Source organism: Salvelinus sp. IW2-2015, linkage group LG8 (genome assembly GCF_002910315.2).
Source record: "Salvelinus sp. IW2-2015 linkage group LG8, ASM291031v2, whole genome shotgun sequence".
NCBI lineage: Eukaryota > Metazoa > Chordata > Actinopteri > Salmoniformes > Salmonidae > Salvelinus > Salvelinus sp. IW2-2015.
In genome coordinates, this window is record NC_036848.1 from 26,607,340 (window position 1) to 26,629,734 (window position 22,395).

The 22,395-nt window shown below is 42.4% G+C and overlaps 1 protein-coding gene across 4 annotated transcripts in view; it reads right to left on the reverse strand.

Annotated features, from left to right (window-relative positions):
• Nucleotides 1-22,395, reverse strand: part of si:ch211-126c2.4 (uncharacterized) — a 51,674-nt gene that overhangs the window by 10,656 nt on the left and 18,623 nt on the right. For all 4 annotated transcript variants that reach the window (XM_023992834.3, XM_023992835.2, XM_023992832.3 and 1 more), the window contains 3 exons: nucleotides 16,908-17,033; nucleotides 3,688-3,759; nucleotides 213-284 (listed from right to left, as the gene is read on the reverse strand). In XM_023992834.3, coding sequence (XP_023848602.1) covers nucleotides 213-284; nucleotides 3,688-3,759; nucleotides 16,908-17,033 — 270 coding nt within the window. The remainder of the gene's footprint in view (nucleotides 1-212; nucleotides 285-3,687; nucleotides 3,760-16,907; nucleotides 17,034-22,395) is intronic.

The following is a 22,395-nucleotide window of genomic DNA, read 5'->3' on the forward strand; positions in this document are numbered from 1 at the left end:
ATATTTAGACGTCGCATATAATTTAACAGTTCCATTTCACACCATGCTGTTCATGTAAAGGTATTATAATTGACCAGTTTCTCGCAGCTATTTATCCCGGGAAAAGGGAGTGGTTTTGGGCCGCAAATCTCAGTAAGCAGGGTTGCCGCCATTCAACCGTAGGCTGTAACCCCCCCCCAAAAAAACGATATAAATTTTCCATTTGATAATACCTGCTTGCAGTCTCTCATTTTCTTGACGACACGTCTCCAGTTCTTGCTGAAGTAGGACATAGTTTGCACACCCTGCAAGAAAATAAAGAGAAAGATTGATCATTCTGTGACTACTTGACCAGTGGTTACAGAGTGCATTGATGGCTTTTTGGGAATAAACTTAGTTTTCCCATCTGTGGCGTAAGGCCGGTAGAGTGACCCGGAGGGACCAGTACCAACAACCAACGTGTTTCACATGGGCTCTGTCTCAAAAAAGTGCATGGAAAGTGAATATGGAAGGTGTGTCACAATTGTAAATGTGAGACACCGTGTCATTTTTGGAGACATGTTATTGACACAGCAGCATTGCTATTGTAAAATCATGCTAGAAGCAAGAGCAGCATCTCCTGCTTGTTCAGAGTGAGCGGTCGGTCTACCAGAAGATGTTGATGACTGCAAGACCACCTGTCAAGACCTGCAGTTGTTTCTGGGGCCCCTACTGAACCAGCAAGCAAAGACATCACGATGCATTACAGCTTTGATTTTGCTCAACAAGTAAGCAACCTTTCCTCCTTCATACTGATTAAGGACATAGATGGCTAGATATACAGTTGAAGTCGGAAGTTTACATACACTTAGGTTGGAGTCACTAAAACTCGTTTTTCAACCACTCCACAAAATTCTTGTTAACGGACTATAGTTTTGGCAAGTAGGTTAGGACATCTACTTTGTGCATGACAGAAGCCATTTTTCAAAAAATTGTTTACAGACAGATTATTTCACTATCACAATTCCAGTGGGTCAGAAGTTTACATACACTAAGTTGACTGCCTTTAAACAGCTTGGAAAATTCCAGAAAGTGATAGCCTATCAGAATCTTCTAAGGCCAGGACAATTGACATCATTTGAGTCAATTGGAGGTGTACTGTGGATGTATTTCAAGGCCTACCTTCAAACTCAGTGCCTCTTTGCTTGACATCATGGGAAAATCCAAAGAAATCAGCCAAGATCTCAGAAAAAAAAGTGTAACCTCCACAAGTCTGGTTCATCCTTGGGAGCAATTTTCAAACACCTGAAGGTACCACGTTATCTGTACAAACAATAGTACGCAAGTATAAACACCATGGGACCACGCAGTCGTCATACCGCTCAGGAAGGAGACGCATTCTGTCTCCTAGAGATTAACATACTTTGGTGCAAAAAGTGCAAATCAATCCCAGAACAACAGCAAAGGACCATGTGAAGATGCTGGAGGAAACAGGTACAAAAGTATCTACAGTGGGAGAAACAAGTATTTGATACACTGCCGATTTTGCAGGTTTTCCTACTTACAAAGCATGTAGAGGTCTGTAATTATTATCATAGGTACACTTCAACTATGAGAGACGGAATCTAAAACAAAAATCCAGAAAATCACATTGTATGATTTTTAAGTAATTAATTTGCATTTTATTGCATGACATAAGTATTTGATACATCAGAAAAGCAGAACTTAATATTTGGTACAGAAACCTTTGTTTGCAATTACAGAGATCATACGTTTCCTGTAGTTCTTGACTAGGTTTGCACACACTGCAGCAGGGATTTTGGCCCACTCCTCCCTACAGATCTTCTCCAGATCCTTCAGGTTTCGGGGCTGTCGCTGGGCAATACGGACTTTCAGCTCCCTCCAAAGATTTTCTATTGGGTTCAGGTCTGGAGACTGGCTACAAGAATTGTGAAAGACTGAGTTTAAATGTATTTGGCTAAGGTGTATGTAAACTTCTGACTTCAACTGCATATAAATAAAGATATGGATGATACGTTGCTGGTGGAAAGCTATGGCTGGCAACAACACCTGACTCCGTACTTCAGGCCGCTGCCACAGATAAAGCAGTACCAGCACTTTTGGCCTGAATGCCAAGCGGCACGTCTGGAGGAAACCTGGCACCACCACTACGGTGAAGCATGGTGGTGGCAGCATCACGCAGTGGGAATGGTTTTCAGCAGCAGGGACTGGTGGACTAGTCCGGATCGAGGGAAAGATTAACGGAGCAAAGTACAGAGAGATCCTTGATGAAAACCTTCTCCACAGTGCAGTGAAAAATAACAGTAGCGAGGCTATATACAGTAGCGACGCTATAAAAGTAGCAAGGCTACATACAGACACTGGTTAAATCGGGCCGATTGAGGTAGTATGTACATGTAGATATGGTTAAAGTGACTATGCATATATGATGAACAGAGAGTAGCAGAAGCGTAAAAGAGGGGTTGGCGGGTGGTGGGTTGCGGGACACAATGCAGATGGCCCGGTAAGCCAATGTGCGGGAGCACTGGTTGGTTGGGCCAATTGAGGTAGTATGTACATGACTATCATTAAAGTGACTATGCATATATGATAAAAAGCGAATAACAGCAGCGTAAAAGAGGGGTGGGGGGGGGTTACACAATGCAAATAGTCCGGGTAGCCATTTGATTACCTGTTCAGGAGTCTTATGGCTTGGGGGTAAAAGCTGCTGAGAAGCCTTTTTGTTCTAGACTTGGCACTCCAGTACCGCGTGCCATGCGGTAGTAGAGAGAACAGTCTATGACTGGGGTGGCTGGGGTCTTTGACAATTTTTAGGGCCTTCCTCTGACACGGCCTGGTGTAGATGTCCTGGATGGCAGGCAGCTTAGCCCCAGTGATGTACTGGGCAGTACACACTACCCTCTGTAGTGCCTTGGTCGGAGGCCGAGCAATTGCCGTACCAGGCAGTGATGCAACCAGTCAGGATGCCCTTGATGTTGCAGCTGTAGAACCTTTTGAGGATCTCAGGACACATGCCAAATCTTTTTTCCTGAGGGGGAATAGGCTTTGTCGTGCCCTCTTCACGACTGTCTTGGTGTGTTTGGACCATTCTAGTTTGTTGGTGATGTGGACACCAAGGAACTTGAAGCTCTCAACCTGCTTGAGGCTAGAATCGCTGCCAAAAGTGCTTCAACAAAGTACAGAGTAAAAGGGTTGATGGATAGAGAGAGAGAGACTGCGAGAGAGTGTTTGCGAGTTCACTGATTTAAAGCAACAATAAATCGAGTGATGGGCTGTTTTAAAACTCTTACCATGATGAGATACGTAGGTCTACGTGCATTGTGAACTGCGCTCCATATTGAGATGGGCTGTGTCACCACCTTGAGCGTTAATTCATCATGCAGAGGCCGTAGAGAAGCCNTAGGTCTACGTGCATTGTGAACTGCGCTCCATATTGAGATGGGCTGTGTCACCACCTTGAGCGTTAATTCATCATGCAGAGGCCGTAGAGAAGCCATATTTAGACGTCGCATATAATTTAACAGTTCCATTTCACACCATGCTGTTCATGTAAAGGTATTATAATTGACCAGTTTCTCGCAGCTATTTATCCCGGGAAAAGGGAGTGGTTTTGGGCCGCAAATCTCAGTAAGCAGGGTTGCCGCCATTCAACCGTAGGCTGTAACCCCCCCCCAAAAAAACGATATAAATTTTCCATTTGAATAATACCTGCTTGCAGTCTCTCATTTTCTTGACGACACGTCTCCAGTTCTTGCTGAAGTAGGACATAGTTTGCACACCCTGCAAGAAAATAAAGAGAAAGATTGATCATTCTGTGACTACTTGACCAGTGGTTACAGAGTGCATTGATGGCTTTTTGGGAATAAACTTAGTCTTCCCATCTGTGGCGTAAGGCCGGTAGAGTGACCCGGAGGGACCAGTACCAACAACCAACGTGTTTCACATGGGCTCTGTCTCAAAAAAGTGCATGGAAAGTGAATATGGAAGGTGTGTCACAATTGCTAAATGTGGAGACACCGTGTCATTTTTGGAGACATGTTATTGACACGGCAGCATTGCTATCGTATAATAATGCAAAAATATTTGTATCTGGAATTTGTCTTTCAGCATCAGTAGAACACACCTGACTCTCCTCCACCAGTCATATAAAGAGAACGGTCTAATGCCTCCCATCAAAAAGAGAGCTGGCCCAATCAAGCACAGGTTACACCTGAAGCATGAGGACTTGCAGCGAGTGGTGAACTTCAACTACGCAGAGGATAATGGAATAGTATTGCCAGGACGCCACCCAGGTGGAATGGGAATTTGAATGTTTGTGCTGTTCTAATAACCAATTTGTGTTCATGCAAGTGGCTGACAGTACAAATCACCTATCAGTAGGTGCAATTTGGCAGTACGCCCAGACCGTGTTGAGAACGAATGACGTTGTTTTGAGAACGTAAGATTTCTCAGTTTCAAGGTCTCAGCTTAGAGAGAAGCCTTCTGAGGTGTTGGTTGGTCACATGAAACAAAACGGTAATGATTAATTACGCAAATATAACTTGTCTGTGTGTAGCCATATAAGACAACTGTTGGGACTGCCCCAGGAAAGCTCCTGATTGAAATGTGTACTATGGTGCATTGCGTTGGAACCTATCCAGCTCGCTGACAAACAATGACTCATAAGATAGACTGAGTGTCCGTGTAAGAATTTTTCCACAACACAGGACAAACACTTGTGGCAAGCTGCTGCCATCCCATGTGACAAAAGCAGCAGTGTGGCGTCTCTACAAGGAATCGATGACAACACTTGGTATGTAAACCATTTTAGCTGTTTCACTAACTGTGGGGCAAAACAATTACCTTATTTAACCTCTTAGGTAGGGGGCAGTATTTTGAAGTTTGAATGACAAACATGCCAAAAGTAAACTGCCTGTTACTCAGGCCCAGAAGCTAGGATATGCATGGTAGTATTGGATAGAAAAGTTTCCAAAACTGTTAAAATAATGTCTGAGTATAACAGAACTGATATGGCAGGCAAAAACCAGAGGAAAATCCATCCAGGATATTTTTGATGTGGGCACTTTTCTATTGAATGCCTATACAGTATGCATTTGGATAGGACCCAAATTGCAGTTCCTATGGCTTCCACTAGATGTCAGTCTTCAGACAGTTTCAGGCTTGTATTCTGAAAAACGAGGAAGAATGAGAACATTCTTCCAGTGGACTCTAAATGAACCAGAGCTGTTTTGAGCCCGTGACCGATTGCGTGCAGTTCGTTGTTTTTCTTTTCTATTGACTTTGTTTTGAGAACCCTGAGGTACGGCACGGTGTCTCCAGAAACGTTTACTTTTGTGTTCTATGATATATCCACTTTACAAGTATATATTATTTTTTTAAAGTCTGCCCTCTCCTCGTTTTCTTCCCTTCATCTGCACTGGATAAAAACAATATGGTGAAGGATCATAATTAGGCTGGTTTTCAACTGGTCAGTTCCTTCAGATCAGTGCTGATGAAGGAGAGGTGAAGAGACACCTATTGACAAAGAGCCTTGCATGAAAAGGTCACGCACACACCAAAAAGTTATTTTGTTGGCTTTTAAATATGTCCCCATTACCAGTAAAACAATCCCAAAAAAAATTCCCCCACTTACTTGCTGTGCCGTTTCGTTGTTGTCGTGTTTTTGCTATCGTTAAATTGAAGACTTATAGTTTTTTCAAAGATTCCTGTAATTAGGGATTACGCCATCACTTGAGTAATAATGTAATTAATTAACTATGAATTCGAGGAAACCAGGGAAAGTTAGATTAAAGTTATAATTTCCCAATATAACCTTTCAGATATTTTCATATCTGATCAATAGTCCTCTAATTAATGATTTATTTACTTTACCTCACGTTAGTCTCATTCCAAACGTCGTAAATTGTTGATTATCTGCACGAACCCAGTCTTCACTATGAGTCATCCATACATCAATTGTCTTAAATCATTTATTTATTACTAACTAATTAATTCACAGAAATGCATAAACAAACAAACAAACWWYKWWWAYWTASWTYKAWMYAWWGGYYYAAATATGCCCTAGTGGGCTGAACCGGCATYGCGGCTGTTAGACAAAGGGAAAATGGCGTTCGACTAAGAATTCACTACAGAGTCCATAATTATAACAATTGACATGCTAATCCTTACACATGAACGCTCACTCATTCGGGAACAATTGCAATCAATATATATATAGTTACGCTCGGTGTGTGTGTCATCTTGATCGTTGGAGAGAAGTTCGTTTTGGTTGGAGTTCCTTCTGTCGTAGTTATTGTGGATTGTTCAGAGTGACATTCGTTATAGAATGCTTGTTTCGGCGGTTGTCTTTCTTCGCGTTCAATGATACCGAATTCCTAGCTGCAGACTAGTAGTCAATATCAAAGACTTGTTATGATTCGTATAAGAGTTTTAACCACGTCGTATGGTTAAAGATTCAGCAATTATACTCAACCTTCGTTCTCCTCCTTGGAGGATAAACATGGTCTAAATGGTAATTTCTCATAGTTGGCTTTTATTCAGATAGCAGAGAGGGGCTGTCCCATGGTCTCTGACCCAACTGGCTCAGGGCGGTCCTTGGATTTAGTTCAAATACAACAGGGAGTTGTATTTTCCTTCATTAAACGGTTCAAAATCATATTACACAATTATACAAACAGTATCATACTCACTCATTCATTTTATACAACAAACAGATGTAAACCTCATATCTGAGGTTATTATATAAACAGCGGTATGGTATGTAGTCCCACAGTCTCTCATGAGTTTCCCACGTGGTGACAAATGGACCGGTTCATAGCTGGACTCTCCACCGATCTTTTATACTTTTGCAGGAATATGAAATATGTTCGTACCTCAAGTTCTGTGAGGTGGAAGAGAATTCCTTTGTCCTGAAAGTTTACCCTCTCTCTTAATACTGTTGGCCATGAGGAGATTCTCAGGAATTAACGACATCTCTCTGTGATCACTGCATGGGTTGTGGTAGGAAAGGGAGAGGCAGGGAGAGGGGGATGGGGTTTGCACTACCCAAGCAGGCGACGTCATGACATTGTTCATTTGTTCAGTCGTTTTATTCTCAACCAGGATTTCTATGGATCGCCGTTTGGGTATTTGCATGTCAAAAAAAGTCAAAATAAGCTTGTTGACCAATCAGGACCTGAATATGACTGCACGTCACATAATTTAACGCGTTCATACATTTTTCATGTAGTTATTACACAATCACTCGTATTTTGTCACAACGACTCATGATGCTGGTAAAGTTGGCTCGCGTACCTACAGTGCTGGTAAAAAAAAGCTAGCTAGCTCATGGATGCAAAAAAAAAATCTTCCCCAAAAACATAGCAAAACAACAATCTGTTTCAGTAGCTATAGTTAGCTAGCTAACTATATAGCTAGGTGTCGTCTAAAATAGCCCTAATACATAAGACAGTACTTATTTGATTAATGGTGGTCGGACCCATATGTGACGCTAGCCACAATAAGGATTAGCCACAACAGTGGACTTTGCGGTTAGCCTTCAAAATAACAGTATGTCATTGACAGTGATGCAAATGAATACAAATAGTAGAATTATGCCATAATTTAATAGATCATGCGAAACGAGATTGGAATGTTATATAAAATCAACAAAAGACATTTGACATCATTTGATAATATGTCAAATCTGTTAATCACACAGAATGTATTCGACTTTAGAATTGCATTGGGGGCATACTTATTTCACTGTACAGCCTTACCTATGGATTGTGGATCGATGACATGGGGTATCAGTCTACTCAGTGACACCCAGAGAACATTAGCATCGTAGCTCTTATTGCAGGACTCTGAAACAAACTGAATTGAGCCACATTTGTCAACCTATGTGTATTGAACACTATTCCCGAGAAAAAAAATGAGTCTGATAACTGAGGACGTTGGGAAAAAATAGATTATGTATTGAGTAGATCTACTCCATTTCATTGATCCCCAATCCTTATGTAAAGCTGTACAGTGCAATATGAATGTCAATACACACAATAGGCTGACAGGGGAGGTGAATTCACACAGTCACAGTCCCGCGATAAGAGCTACAATGCCAAAATGTGCGTAAATTCTTCACAGTTGTGTTCTGTGGGTGTCACAGTAGACTGATACCCCATTTCATTGCTTTAGATTCCAACCTTGTTAAACAGTATCTAGTCTAAATATGGCATGATTCCACCAATTCTAACCTTACGCATCACTTTCAAAGAGGTACTTTTATTTTGAAGGAAAAACGCAAATCCTATTGTGCCTAAACCTTATTGTGGCTAGCTTCACAACACATAACCCGGTCAGGTCAAGCCTCACTAGTCAGATGAAGCTAGCTGGCTGCTTATAACTTTAGCTTTGGGCAACAGGGTTAAGTAGCTGGCTAGCTATTTATTTTCATGAACTGAAGTTCAATTTCAATAGGCGAACAACAATACTTACAAGGATTCCTAAATCATTGCTAAGAAAAGTGAAAATGAAAAAGTGAAAATTGTACAGCTTTGACAGTGCTACTGATAGTAGTGGTGGCGCTTGGCTTGCATGTGCAAATTCAGAACACACAACTTTCTATAATAGAACGGTGTTATTTGACATGCATCTTTTTTGACACGCAAAGACCTAAACGGCGTTCCATAGTATGTCGTAAAGCTAATAGCAGTGACGCAATTACTGTGTAACTCCGGTAGGGCAACATCTGAACAATAGCGCACTTGGTAACGTTAGTGTGTACTGGTGCTCGACCAATCGCAAAAATCATCACCCACGACAGAACAGTTGATTGTCATGGAAAATGAATTCCATTATCGTGGCTTTAATGGATTTTGCCTTTGAGTTGTCTCACTGAAATTTTCTTACTCTTTCAAATGACTGCTCGATCCACACGGCAGACATTGTGGGCCAAGTTAGGAATGGTGTGTTGCACGTGTAGTGCAACATTTTAAAGTGGCATCATTAGGTCATGTACCTACGTTATATAGGTATGCACGTCGGGGTTAAAATAGACATCGGGCCAATACCGATGTTGGCATTTTTAGCAAATAATCGTCCGATTCCGATATATCGTGCATCCCTACTCCAAAAACCCAGAAAAGGCTACTCTCCTTAATGTTATCCTCACAAATAATCCTGACAGGTATGAGTCGGTTTTCTGTAATGACCCATGTTTTACAGCCGGTGTTCGTAATGGCTGCTCAGTGAAACAACCTGTCCTGACTTGTCATAGACGCTTGCTAAAAAACTAAAAAGCAAGCCTTCCTTCATGACCTGGCCTCTGTAAATTGGTATAGAATCAGCTTGATCCCCTCTGTCGAAGACGCTTGGACCTTCTTTTTTTGTATTTTCAGTGGCATTGTTAACAAACACGCCCCCATAAAAGAAAATTAGAATTAAAAACAGGTTCAACCATGATCTGGCAGTTACGCCACCTCAAGAATTCCATTTGGCATAAGGCTCGGCAAACACATACTCACTGACTGGCTCTTGTTCAGGCAAATGAGAAATAAGTGCACTCAAGCTATCCGGAAGGCTAAAGTTAATTACTTTAAGGAGCAGTTCTCTCTGTGGGTCTAACCCCAAGAAGTTATGGAACGCTGTTAAAGACCTGGAGAATAACTAATTCCTTGACAAAGACACGGGTATTTAACCATTTTAGCCGAAGTAAGGAAACGGGATGAGAAATTATTTCTGGAGAATCATGACAGGACATTGAAGAGAGATAGAAAGTTTAAGGGCTCTTGGTGAACAGAACCTTGAAAAAAGAGATTCAACATTTACAGGAGGGTTGTAAAAACAGACTTGACCCCCACCTGTGTACCATTTGTTCCCTCAATCTACCCTCAGGCTGAGTTGTGCAAGGATGATCGGGTTTCAAGCATCTGGTCAGCACTGCCTGGCTTAGAGTCAGATTCTGACAGAGGTGACAAACGATGTATTAGGTGTCTCAGAACACAGGCTGTAAAGGGGTAGTAAAGACAAACCTCCAGGGACAGTAATCACACAAATCAGCATCTACAAAACAGTTGGATGAATGGTCAAAAAATGTTGAAACATCCACGAGAAGTGTGTATGAAAATATGGGACCATTTGAAGCGTTAAGAAACTCTACATCCTTATGGTGGGTTACAGTTACTAGCCTTTGATTTGAACTGTGCACATGATGTACTTGAAGAAAAGGTTATAGAGCTGTGGGTGGTGAAGAGCAAGATGTGGCTGGTGGATGGAGAGCCATACATGTTTTCCTTAAGGGTCTGACCAATGCAACCACCAATTGCGGAGAGATAACAAAATGTGTTCAAAAACTGAAAGAACCATTTGTTGAATGAAGGTTTGGAGCAGAAGTGGTTAGACACCTGACATGTAAGATGAAGATGCCCCATTTTTGGAGGAATTGAGTGTAATCACTCAGCTGATGCAATCCATACATGAGGATTTGCGAAAAACTTTTGTTCCCATAACTAATGACAGACACAAAACTACGGCGCCATCGTCGACAGGCTGTCACGACTGGACAGACATCAAATCAACATAATAAACCGTGCAGGTTCCAAGTGAAACCAATAACATTACTCGTTCAGCAAAAGAGAAACCTGGTGTATGTCATTATTGCAGGATTTCTAGTCAACAGCAACGAGAATGTTGGAAAAGAAAACGTTCTTATGAAGACTGGCCAGGAGAAGCAGGGACCATCCAAGGGAAAACAGAATTAAGACAACAGCCCCAACGACAATGCTGACGCAGAAATTTAAGAAGCTCTCTCTGGCTCAGCAGCAGAGAATGCTGGATGCTGTGGAGGTAAACAGACCCCTATGTGAATATGTGAACATGGTCAACTTTGCAGTAGATTTATTTTGTAGATAGGTGCTAAAGTCACATATCTTATGCAGATATGTCCTCAGTACAAGGGCAACAATTTCTATTGGTCCAATGAAGATTGATGCAGGGGTGTGGATAGGATCATTTGAATAACCTATTTTAGGCCTTGATGTTATCATGCAATTTGACTCTACATTGAACATTTGAAGGAAAGGTGACGATCCCCGAAGGGGTCTCCCCCTTCTCTGGAGAACAGAGCTGACCTCGACCCAACCAACCAGCCATGGATGTATATCACTCGCCGTGGAAGAAGGCGTCCTCTGACAACGGGGGTCTCCATAGAGATGTTGAGCCCGGAACTGACAGACCAGAAACAGCTTTGCCGCCCTGGATCCAGACGTTGTGGCGCCTTTGTCCGTGGTGGCTTCCCAATCAAGATCGGATCCGGAGGTACCTGCGTCTTCGTCCTCAGCTCTGTCTCCCTTTCCGGTGGATCTCCCTTGGGTTCAGATCCTCAGAGCTCCCAGCCTCGACCGGCCCATTCAACATCAGCAGCTGTCATTGTAGGCAGCTCTATGGTGAGAAACATCTCGTGCTACCCAGGAGCACAGGACATAACAAGGCTGCTTTCGACTGTTCTACCACAGATGCCGGGAGCTGACACTGTCGTAGTCCAAATGGGGGTCAAACGACATCAGGAGGGCTAGCTCAGAACATTTGAAATTAGATATTAAAAAGAACTGATTTTAGCATTAAAAGATTCAAAAAAAATGGCTATAATATGGATTTTTTTCCGCTGTTGCGAACGCTTTTTCCGGTGGATTACTTGTGATGACGCATCAAACAAACGGAGGTATTTGGATATAAAACAAATCTTTATGGAACAAAAGGAACATTTGCTGTCTAACTGGGAGTCTCGTGAGTGAAACCAACTGAAGATCAAAGGTAAACGATTAATTTGATTGCTTTGCTGGTTTTTGTTACCGAGTTACCTGGCGCTAGCTGTTATTGTTTTGTCGAGCGATCGATACATTTACACAAATGCAAGTATTGCTTTCGCTGGAAAGCATAATTTCAAAATCTGAGACGACAGATGGATTAACAAAAGGCTAAGCTGTGTTTTGCAATATTGCACTTGTGATTTCATGAAATTATATTTTATGATTACCCTCTGGCGCTAGGCTACGCTATGCTAGTCAGGGTTTTTAATGACAGAAATACCAGATCCGGGAAATGGGGATTTCAGAAAGGTTAACTGTCAAATAGGGGGGGGGGGGGGGGGGGTGGGGGGGCGCTGTTTTCACTTTGGAAAAAATCGTGCCCAAATGAAACGGCCTCGGTACTCTGTTCTAGATCATACAATATGCATATTATTATTACTATGATAGAAAACTCACGTTTCTAAAACGGTTTGAATATATTGTGAGTAAAACAGATCTCATTTGCAGCAAACTTCCATACAGGAAGTGAAAAATCTGGAAAAACGAGCTCTGTGTCAGGGCCTGCCTATTCAACTGGCTTTTTATTTATCGATATGCATGCACTTCATACGCCTTCCACTAGATGTCAACAGGCAGTGGAAGGTGGAATGGGGTGTCTAGCTTGATCTGAGGCGAACAAGAGCTTTTGAGTGGCAGGTCAGGAATTTTCTTTGGCTTCTGAAAGCGTTCGGTTTACACGGCGAATATCTCCGGCTCTGATTTTATTTGATAATAACATCATGAAGTAGGTTCTCAACTGAGTTTCATCAGTTTATTCAACGTTTATTGGGACTTGGAGTTTTCCGTTCTTTGCGTCAAGAGAGGATGGGAATGTTAACAACCTTGGCTAGCATTGTGGCGCGAATTCGACAGAAGAAATGGACATTCTAAAACCAAACAACGATTTATTCTGGACCAAGGACTCCTTGTACAACATTCTGATGGAAGCTCAACAAAAGTAAGAAAACATTTGATGTTATTTCGTATTTCTGTGTAAAATGTTGAGTCCTATTCTCCGCCGTTTTGGTGAGCATGCTTTATGTTATGGTAAAGTTATTTTTAAAAATCTAACACGGCGGTTGCATTAAGAACCAGTGTATCTTTCATTTGCCATACAAGTATTTTTATGTAAAGTTTATGATGAGTTCTTTGGTCAGATTAGGTGGTGTCCAAAATATCTCCGGAGATTCTGGTGAATCGATGCTACGTATTCACAATGTATAATCAGGATTTGTAGCTCTAAATATGCACATTTTTGAACAAAACTTATTGTATAACATGATGTTATAAGACTGTCATCTGATGAATTTGTTCAAGGTTAGTGATTAATTTTCTCTATTTTGTCGGTTTTGTGCAAGCTATTTTTTGCGGGGAGTAAATTGCGTTGTGGTTTTGGCTACTGTAGTGAGCTAATAGAAATATATAGTGTTTTCGCTGGTGAAACACTTAAAATCGAAATATTGGCTGGATTCACAAGATGTTTATCTTTCATTTGCTGTACACCATGTATTTTTTTTGGTCAGTCCCTGGATGGGAGACCAGGTGCTGCTGGAAGTGGTGTTGGAGGGCCAGTAGGAGGCACTCTTTCCTCTGGTCTAAACAAAGATCCCAATGCCCCAGGGCAGTGATTGGGGACACTGCTCTGTGTAGGGTGCCGTCTTTCGGATGGGACGTTAAACGGGTGTCCTGACTCTCTGAGGTCATTAAAGATCCCATGGAACTTATCGTAAGAGTAGGGGTGTTAACCCGGTGTCCTGGCTAAATTCCCAATCTGGCCCTCAACCATCACGGTCACCTAATAATCCCCAGTTTACAATTGGCTCATTCATCCCCCTCTCCCCTGTAATATTCCCAGGTCGTTGCTGCAAATGAGAACGTGTTCTCAGTCAAACTTAACCTGGTAAAATAACGGTAAAAAATAAAAATAATAATAAATGTTTTATGATGAGTATTTATGTATTTCACATTGCTCTCTAATTATTCTGGCTGCTTTGGTGCTATTTGTGATTGCAGCCACAATGTAAAACTATGATTTATACCTCAAATATGCACATTTTCGAACAAAACAAATGTATTGTATGACATGTTATAAGACTCATCTGATGAAGTTGTTTCATGGTTAGTGACTAATTTTCTCTATTTTGTCGGTTTTGTGAAAGCTACCTATGCGGTGGAAACATGGTGAAAATATGCGGTTGTGTGTTTGGCTATTGTGGTTAGCTAATAGAAATACATAGTGTTTTCGCTGTAAAACATTGTAAAAAATCGGAAATGATGGCTGGATTCACAAGATGTTTCTTTCATTTGCTGTATTGGACTTGTGATTTCATGAAAATTATATTATATGATATCCCTGTCCCGTTAGGCTAGGCTATGCTAGTCAGCTTTTTTGATGAGGATGCTCCCGGATCTGGGATGGGTATCACTGAAAGGTTCAATTCTACATCAATCCAAGGGAATTTAAAAATGGTCTGGTTGAGAGGGATGAGGCAAAAGGGTAAGGCAATTAAGTCTGGCAGCCTAACACATTTTTCCAGCCAAAGAGAGGAGTCACAAATATCTGAAATAGAGATAGAATTAATCACTAACCTTTGATGATCTTCATCAGATGACACTCATAGGACTTCATGTTAATCAATACATGTGTTTTGTTCGATAAAGTTCATATTTATATCCAAAAATCTGTTTACATTGGCACGTTACACTCAGTAATGTTTGGCTTCCAAAACTTCCAGTGATTTTGCAGAGCCACATCAAATTGACAGAAATACTCATCATAAATGTTGATGAAAATACAATTGTTATGCATGGAACTTTAGATTAACTTCTCCTTAATGCAACCGCTGTGTCAGATTTCAAAAAAGCTTTACCGAAAAAGCACACCACGCAATAATCTGAGTACAGCGCTCAGAGCCCAAACAAGCCAAACAGATATCCGCCATGTTGTGGAGTCAAAAGTCAGAAATAGCATTATAAATACTCACTTACCTTTGATGATCTTCATCAGAATGCACTCCCAGGAATCCCAGTTCCACAATAAATGTTTATGGAACAAATCAAAGTCCATAATCTATGTCCAAACACCTTTTTGTTCGCGCGTTTTATATTGACGCAGTTATTGTCCGGTTGAAATATTATCGACTATTTAGGCTAAAAACAACCTGGGGATTGAATATAAACATTGTTTGACATGCTTTTATGAACTTTACGGATACAATTTGGATTTTTTGTCTGCCTGTGCGTTTGAGCCTGTGGATTACTGAAGAAAACGCGAACAAAAACGGAGGTTTTTGGATATAAAGAGACTATTGAATAAAACGAACATTTGAGTAAATGAATGTCTTCTGAGTGCAACCATATGAAGATCAAAGGTAAGTGATTAATTTTCTCCATTTCTGACTTGTGTAACTCTTCTACTTGGCTGGTTACTGTTTGTAATGATTTGTCTGCTGGGCGATGTGCTCAAATAATCGCAAGGTATGCTTTCGCCGTAAAGCCTTTTTGAAAATCTGACACCGTGGTTGGATTCACAAGAAGTTCATCTTAAAACCTATGTATAACACTTGTTTGTTTTCTGAATTTGGCGCTCTGCAATTTCACTGGAGGTGAAAGCGTCCCACATACCCTAGGGGGGTTAACGTATATATATATATATATAATTTTTAAATAGTCTAGGGGGGAGTGTAAGAATATGTCGAAGATAATTACAAAACGCAGAGGACTAGAATTAACAATCAATAGAAAGTTGTTTCAGTTCAACATCTGTTTAGAATGTTAGGAATATCAGTCCTGAACTCATAGCTACGTGTGCTGTTTTCATGAGTCTGACTCGTTTGTACAGCGAGTCTGGAGCAGGATACTTGTTATTTGGGCCAGTTGTACTGCAATTACTTCTAATTGGGTTATAAATTACATCCTGTTGCTTTGTTCTATGGAGAGAATCACAAAGGACAGGGGAGCATGAACATCTACCTCCCCGCATGATTTGTTGTCTTTGAATAAACGTATTAACCTCCCCCTGATTTGCTTTGGGGTCTGTGTTATTGAAGAATAACAGCAACTGCTAACAGTAGTGTTAATTCAGTGTACTTTATATCGCCTTATCACGAAAGTAAGACTCTTCCCACACCGCTTCAGAAGCATCTGCGTTCAGATGTGTGGTTATACTTAGATATATTCTCCAGAGTGAATTGTTGATATGCTGTAATGGAGTACTAACCTATAATGGTATTGTTTTAAGGTCATACCATCATTTTGCTATTTGATTTTGCATTTTAAGACCATTTTACGTTAAAAAAAATTACAAATATTTGATTAAATTTTTTGGGGGGGGCCTTACTGCCATTAGCCAATACAAACACATTGATTAACAGATTCACTACATGGATCAGATGAAGTACGCTTCATCACCCTCTCACCCGTCAGGCTTTTCACCTACCTCTTCATTGTCATCCAAGTGACACGCTGCTGTAACAGGCAAACTGCCTTTCCACTCTCCACCGTCTTTCCAGAGCACCGTCTTTCCAGAGCGCTCGCTGATGCTGTAACTAGCAAGTTGGTTCTCTTCTCAGTCACGTGCTGCATTCTGCTTTTATATGAACGATTGGCTGAGCTTTGGAAACAGCAAGTATTGCTACAAACGCGCATCACTCGTTCGCTTACAGCCAGTAGCGATCCTAAGTGCCCCCCCTCCCGCAAAAACAAAATTCTCATCAGATCTACCCGAATCACGTAGGTTACTTATTTTGGATTCAAAAAAGCAAATTTCACTGAAAGGTAACTAGCTTGCATCCCTGCTTAAGACCCATCTAAACAAAATAATGGATTTATTTGTGATGGTGTATATTACACAGATTTATTAGACCGTTTAAAATGTAGATGTTCCAAAGGCACGCATTGGCAGCTACTAGTACGTGCCAAGGCCCGGCGATGCTAGTGTTAAAAGCATTGGATTGGTGCAAGCATGGCTGCAAGACACTCCTACCCCATTTCACACACACAATTTTTATTTTAAATCCATGAGGGAGAGTGTACGAGTGCACACGCGAGGAGGGTAGAGTACCAGAATGTTGCCATGGTTCTCCGTTGAGTAGAGCACTAACTCACCAGGGATCAGTTTCTTTGCCGTTACAGTCTTCAAGTTGGTTGCAGGCTTCTTCAAGCACCTAGCACCGCTGGCTGGCTCTGCAGAGCATGCTCGAGCTTTACTGCATGTTGAAAGATCTGGGCCATCTGAATGTATGGAAAGAGACAAGAATTTGATTATCAAGTGTTTTTTTCTATTGCATACACATTGCCCCAGCTGCATTGAGTTCTAGCAAGAGAACGGTACTGTCTGGGGGTATAGACAAGTCACGGTTAGTGTTAAAAGACAGCATACATTTTTCTTGAGGCACCATGTCCCCACAGACACAATTACAAGTCTGTAGTTCCACCTTGCAGTGACGAGAAACAAACAATACTTGTATGAACATAATATATGCAAGAACAAAAAATACATTTCTAATTGTGATTAGGGCTGGCACAATGATGTACCTTATAACAGTTATGGATGAAGGCCATCCTAAAAATGAAGGTGTAGACCTTACCGTGAAATGTTTACTTACAAGTCCTTAACTATTTCTTGAACTGCATTGTTGGTTAAGAATATTTACTAAATAAAAATTACATTTTTTATGAAATCAAAAACTTAAAATAATTACATAATAACAATGAGGCTATATACAGGGGGTACCGGTACAGTGTCAATGTGCAGGGATACATGTCAAGATCATTTGTAAAATGACTATGCATACATAATGAACCGTGAGAAACAGCAATGTAAAAACAAGGGGGTGGGGGGGTGGGCGCAATGTCAAAGTAAATAGTCCTGGATGGCCATTAGTTTAATTGTGTTTCCATTGACGAATACGCTGAGTCGGTGAGCGAGTTCATTAGAAAGTGCATCGTAATACCCACAGCAACGATTAAAACATTACCAAACCAGAAACCGTGGATTGATGGCAGCATTCACGCGAAACTGAAAGCGCGAACCACTGCTTTTAACCAGGGCAAGGTGACCGGAAACATGACCGAATACAAACAGTGTAGCTATTCCCTCCGCAAGGCAATCAAACTAGCTAAGTGCCAGTATAGAGATAAAGTAGTCGCAATTCAACAGCTCAGACACAAGAGATGTGGCAGGGTCTACAGTCAATCACGGATTACAAAAAGAAAACCAGCCCCGTTGCGGACCAAGATGTCTTGCTCTCACAGACTAAATAACTTTTTTGCTCGCTTTGAGGACAATACAGCGCCACTGACACGGCCCGCTACCAAAACCTGCGGGCTCTCCTTCACTGCAGCCGAGGTGAGTAAAACATTTAAACGTGTTAACCCTCGCAAGGCTGCAGGCCCAGACGGCATCCCCAGCCGCAGACCAGCTGGCTGGTGTGTTTACGGACATATTCAATCAATCCTTATCCCAGTCTGCTGTTCCCACATGCTTCAAGAGGGCCACCATTGTTCCTGTTCCCAAGAAAGCTAAGGTAACTGAGCTAAACGACTACCGCCCCGTAGCACTCACTTCCGTCATCATGAAGTGCTTTGAGAGACWAGTRAAGGAKCATATCACCTCCACCCTACCTGACACCCTAGACCCACTCCAATTTGCTTACCGACCCAATAGGTCCACAGATGACGCAATCGCAACCACACTGCCCTAACCCATCTGGACAAGAGGAATACCTCTTGTGAGAATGCTGTTCATCAACTACAGCTCAGCATTTAACACCATAGTATCTTCCAAACTCATCATCAAGCTCGAGACCCTGGGTCTCGACCCCGCCCTGTGCAACTGGACTTCGACGGGCCACCCCCAGGTGGTGAGGGTAGGTAACATCTCCACCCCGCTGATCCTCAACACTGGGGCCCCACAAGGGTGCGTTCTGAGCCCTCTCCTGTACTCCCTGTTCACCCACGACTGCGTGGCCATGCACGCCTCCAACTCAATCAAGTGATTGCGGACGACACTACAGTGGTAGGCTTGATTACCAACAACGACGAGACGGCCTACAGGGAGGAGGTGAGGGCCCTCGGAGTGTGGTGTCAGGAAAATAACCTCACACTCAACGTCAACAAAAGAGATGATTGTGGACTTCAGGAAACAGCAGAGGGAGCAGCCCCCTATCCACATCGATGGGACAGCAGTGGAGAAGTTGGAAAGTTTTAAGTTCCTCGGTGTACACATCACGGATAAACTGAAATGGTCCACCCACAAAGACAGCGTGGTGAAGTAGGCGCAGCAGCTCCTCTTCAACCTCAGGAGGCTGAAGAAATTCGGCTTGTCACCAAAAACACGTACTTTTACATATGCACAATCGAGAGCATCCTGTCGGGCTGTATCACTGCCTGGTACGGCAACTGCGCCGCCCACAACCGGAAGGCTCTCCAGAGGGTAGTGAGGTCTGCACAACGCATCACCAGGGGCAAACTACCTGCCCTCCAGGACACCTACACCACCCTGTCACAGGAAGGCCATAAAGATCATCAAGGAAAACAAACACCCGAGCCACTGCCTGTTCACCCCGCTATCATCCAGAAGGCGAGGTCAGTACAGGTGCATCAAAGTTGGGACCAAGAGACTGAAAAACAGCTTCTATCTCAAGGCCATCACTGTTAAACAGCCACCACTAACATTTAGTGGCTGCTGCCAACATACTGACTCAACTCCAGCCACTTTAATAATGAAAAAATTGATGTAATAAATGTATCACTAGCCACTTTAAACAATGCCACTTTATCATGTTTACATAACTTACGTTACTCATCTCAAATCTATACAAATGTACTCTATACCATCTACTGCATCTTGCCTATGCCGTTTGGCGATCACGCTTTCATATATTTTTATGTAGATATTCATTGCCTTAACACTGGTGTGTATAAGGTAGTTGTGAAATTGTTAGGTTACTTGTTAGATATTACTGAATGGTCGGAACTAGAAGCACAAGCATTTCGCTACACTCGCATAAACATCTGCATGTGACAAATAACATTTGATTTGAATGTGATGAAAGAAATTAAAGCTGAAACAAATAATTCTCGCTACTATTATTCTGACATTTCACATTCTTAAAATAAAGTGGTTATTCTAACTGACCTAAGACAGGGAATTTTTACTAGGATTAAATGTCAGGAATTGTGAAAAACTGAGTTTAAATGTATTTGGCTAAGGTGTATGTAAACTTCCGACTTCAACTGTATAGGTCCTGGATGTCAGGAAACTTGGCCCCAGTGATGTACTGAGCCGTACGCACTACCCTCTGTAGCGCCTTATGGTCAGATGACGAGCAGTTGCCATACCAGGCAGCGATGGAACTGGTCAGGATGCCATCGATGGTGCAGCTTTATAACTGAGGATCTTGGGACCCATGCCAAATCTTTTCAGTCTCCTGAGGTGGAAAAGGTGTTGTCCTGCCCTCTTCACAACGGTCTTGGTGTGTTTGGAACATGATAGTTTGTTGGTGATGTGGACACCAAAGAACTTGAAACTCTCGTCCAGCTCCACTTCCGCCCTGTCGATGTTAATGTGGGCCTGTTCGGTCCCTCCTTTTCCTATCGTCCACGATCAGCTCCTTTGTCTTGCTCACATTGAGGGAGAGGTTGTTGACCTGGTACCACACCGCCAGGTCTCTGACCTCCTCCCTATAGGCTGTCTCATCATTATTGGTGATCAGGCCCACTTGTATAGTCAGCAAACTTAATGGTGTTGGAGTCGTGCTTGGCCACGCAGTTGTGGGTGAACAGGGAGTACAGGAAGGGAATAAGCATGCACCCTTGAGAGGTTCCAGTGTTGAGGATCAGCGTGGCAGATGTGTTGCCTACCCTTACCACCAGGGGCGGCCCGTCAGGAAGTCCAGGATCCAGTTGCAGGTGTTTAGTCCCAGGGTCCTTAGCTTAGTGGGTACTATGGTGTTGAATACTGAGCTGTAGTCAATGAACAGCATTCTCACATTGGTGTTCCTTTTGTCCAGGTGGGGAAGGGCAGTGTGTAGTGTGATTGAGATTGAGTCATCTGCGGGTCTGTTGGGGTGGTATGCGAATTGGAGTGGGTCTAGGGTTTCCGGCATGATGTGAGCCAAAGCTAGCCTTTCAAAGTACTTCATGGCTACCGATGTGAGTTCTACAGGGCAGTAATCATTTAGGCAGTTTACCTTTGCATTCTTGGGCACAGGCACTATGGTGGTCTGCTTGAAACATGTTGGTATTACAGACTCGGTCAGGGAGAGGTTGAAAATATCAGTGAAGACACTTGCCAGTTGGTCCGCGCATGTTTGGAATGCACGTCCTGGTAATTCGTCTGGCCCGTGGCTTTGTGAATGTTGACCTGTTTAAAAAGGTCTTGCTCACATCAGCTACGGAGAGCGTGATCAGTCTTCCCGGAACAGCTGGTGCTCTCATGCATGCTTCAGTGTTGCTTGCCTCGAAGCGAACATAAAAAGGCATTTAGCTCATCTGGTAGGCTCACGTCACTTGGCAGCTCGGTTTCCCTTTGTAGTCCGTAATAGTTTTCAAGCCCTGCCACATCCAACGAGCAGTCGGATTCAATCTTTGTCCTGAAATTGACTCTGTCTGTTTGATGGTTCGTCTGAGGGCATAGCGGGATATCTTATAAGCGTCTGGATTAGTGTCTCGCTCATTGAAAGCTTGCAGCTCTAGCCTTTAGCTTGGTGCAGATATTGCCTGTAATCCATGGCTTCTGGTTGGGATATCTATGTACGGTTACTGTGGGTACAACTTAGTTGTCGATGCACTTATTGATGAAGACGGTGACCGAGGTGGTGTAAACCGCAATGCCATAGGAAGAATCCCAGAACATATTCCAGTGTGTGCTAGCAAAACAGTCCTGTAGCGTAGCATCCACGTCATCTGATCACTTCCGTATTGAGCGAGTCACTGGTACTTCCTGCTTTAGTTCTTGCTTGTAAGTAAGAATCAGGAGGATAGAATTATGGTCAGATTTGCCAAATGGAGGGCGAGGGAGAGCTTTGAATGAGTCTGTGTGGAGTAAAGGTGGTCTAGAGTTTCTCTCCATCTGGTTACACATGTGGCTTGCTGGTAGAAATTAGGTAAAACAAATTTAAGGTTGCCTGCATTAAAGACACCGGTCACTCGGAGCACCTCTTCTGGATGAGCATTTTCTTGTTTGCTTATGGCCTTATACAGCTCGTTGAGTGCGGTCTTAGTGCCAGCATCAGTTTGGTGGTAAATAGACGGATACAAATAATATAGACGAGAAACCTCTTGGTAAATAGTGTGGTCTACAGCTTACTCATGAGGTATTCTACACAATACCTCAAGACTTCTTTAATATTAGACATCGCGCACAAGCAGTTATTGACAAATAGACACACCCCCACCCATCTTCACAGACGTAGCTGCTCTGTCCTGCCGATGCACGGAGAGGCCAGACAGCTTTATATTATCGGTGTCGTCGTTTAGGCACGTTTCGTTGTAACATAAGACATTACCTTTTTTTTTTATTACTTTTAACAATGTGAAGAAACTTTGTTGGTCCTTGCTAAAACAAGCAAATAATTATTCAGTTGCCTCG